The following is a 1,792-nucleotide window of genomic DNA, read 5'->3' as shown; positions in this document are numbered from 1 at the left end:
AACTTTGGAATTACGAAAACATTTTACTCAATAAGTGTATAGTGTAAATACAATGACAAGTCAAAGTGTTTTTTTATTTTGCTTGTCCGAAGTTAGGTTGCAAATTATTGTAAATTACTTTCTCATTTCCCATTGGCCGCCTATATTTGGCAACAAGAGACATAAACTTACTAAAAATTGGATTTAATCAAACTCAATTGAAAAAATAAGTCTTTATATCACCAGTACATTTCCTGACTCTTTTTGTAACTTTAAAACTTGAACAGCTTATATCATAATGAAGAATAGACTTAACATAGACTATAGTCTTAGACTAAAACAAGACAATGTTGACAAGTTATGATTATCATTATTCATTCATATCTCTTCGCACTAGTTTGATGGTAAATATCTGTGTTCACAGGTCACCGCCTCACAGGCCTTCCAGTGGCTTTCCCAGCTTCGACATCACTGGAATGAGCAGCAGCACCACTGCTATGTTAACATCTGTGATGCTCAGTTCCTTTACTCCTATGAATATCTTGGAAATACACCACGCCTAGTCATCACTCCCCTCACAGACCGGTAGCTCTGCTACTTATCAGTGCTCAGTGTTCAATGTTTCAACGCATTTGCTATATCCAGCTTTGCTAACCAGCACACTTGTGTTTTTCTGTGGGTTATTACCAAGTTTAGGTGCTACATCACCTTAACTCAGTCACTCCACCTGACCATGAGTGGAGCCCCAGCAGGCCCCGCTGGAACAGGGAAGACTGAGACCACTAAGGATCTTGGCAGAGCCATGGGCGTCATGGTATACATCTTCAACTGTTCTGAACAGATGGACTACAAGGTGTGAAATTCATTCAACGGACAGTTCATAATTCTCTTCACAGAGTTCATGTCTTGATTAGATGTTTCAGGAAACATATATATTTGAAAAATGTTTTTGGTTATGTTTAGTCAATTGGAAATATCTACAAGGGTCTGGCCCAGACTGGAGCATGGGGCTGCTTTGATGAGTTCAATCGTATCGCTGTGGATGTTCTGTCAGTTGTAGCAGTGCAGGTTAAAACTATACAGGACGCCATTCGCTCTAAAAAGAAAAGGTGAGTAATTGAAGCTTAATACTTGAAAATTTTAATGTTGTGACAGCTTACACTTGTTCAATTTTTCAACACTTTGTGCAACGTCACAGGTTCCTGTTCCTCAATAAGGACATTGTCTTAAAGCCCTCTGTGGGGATTTTCATCACAATGAACCCTGGCTATGCAGGCAGGACAGAGCTACCTGAGAACCTCAAGGCTCTTTTCAGGTGGGAATGATACAGTAATGATCCCTATAGGGTGCTTTTATTCAACATGAAGTTCATTGTCTGCACCATCTGTGTCCTGCTGTAGACCCTGTGCCATGGTGGTGCCTGACACTGAGCTTATTTGTGAGATAATGTTGGTGGCAGAGGGCTTCCGTGGTGCTAAGCTTTTAGCCAGGAAGTTTATCACTCTGTACACTCTCTGCAAAGAACTGCTCTCCAAGCAGGTAGGAGAAAACCACTTAGCACTGTTATATTTCATAATGTTGGCTTAGAACAGAACATCAATAATAAATCTTTTCAGCTATGCCTCAGTAGCTCAGCGATGCATGAAACCATTCAATAACTCTTAGTACTTTGTATGACATGATTTATGGTAAGCATAAACACAGGAGTACACATCTTTACTGTCTGCCCTCATTTGTCTATTAGGACCACTATGATTGGGGTTTGCGTGCTGTCAAGTCTGTTCTGCTTGTGGCAGGGGCACTGAGAAGGAGA

The 1,792-nt window shown here is 40.5% G+C and overlaps 1 protein-coding gene across 1 annotated transcript; it reads left to right on the top strand.

Annotated features, from left to right (window-relative positions):
* Window positions 1-403: 403 nt before the first annotated feature.
* On the top strand, window positions 404-1,518 carry LOC111656125 (dynein beta chain, ciliary-like; the record flags this gene model as incomplete). Its single annotated transcript, XM_023407719.2, has 5 exons — window positions 404-564; window positions 676-832; window positions 943-1,088; window positions 1,178-1,294; window positions 1,380-1,518. Coding segments are annotated over 5 exons (720 nt in total), but the record flags the coding sequence as incomplete, so codon positions are not given.
* Between the last annotated feature and the right edge of the window lie 274 nt (window positions 1,519-1,792).

The sequence above is a fragment of the Seriola lalandi genome, unplaced genomic scaffold, assembly GCF_002814215.2.
Source record: "Seriola lalandi dorsalis isolate HSWRI2012SDOR001 ecotype SW California unplaced genomic scaffold, Sedor1 jcf7180001976036, whole genome shotgun sequence".
Lineage (NCBI taxonomy): Eukaryota > Metazoa > Chordata > Actinopteri > Carangiformes > Carangidae > Seriola > Seriola lalandi.
Note: the sequence above shows the minus strand (reverse complement) of the source record. Positions and strands in the feature narration are given on the sequence as shown.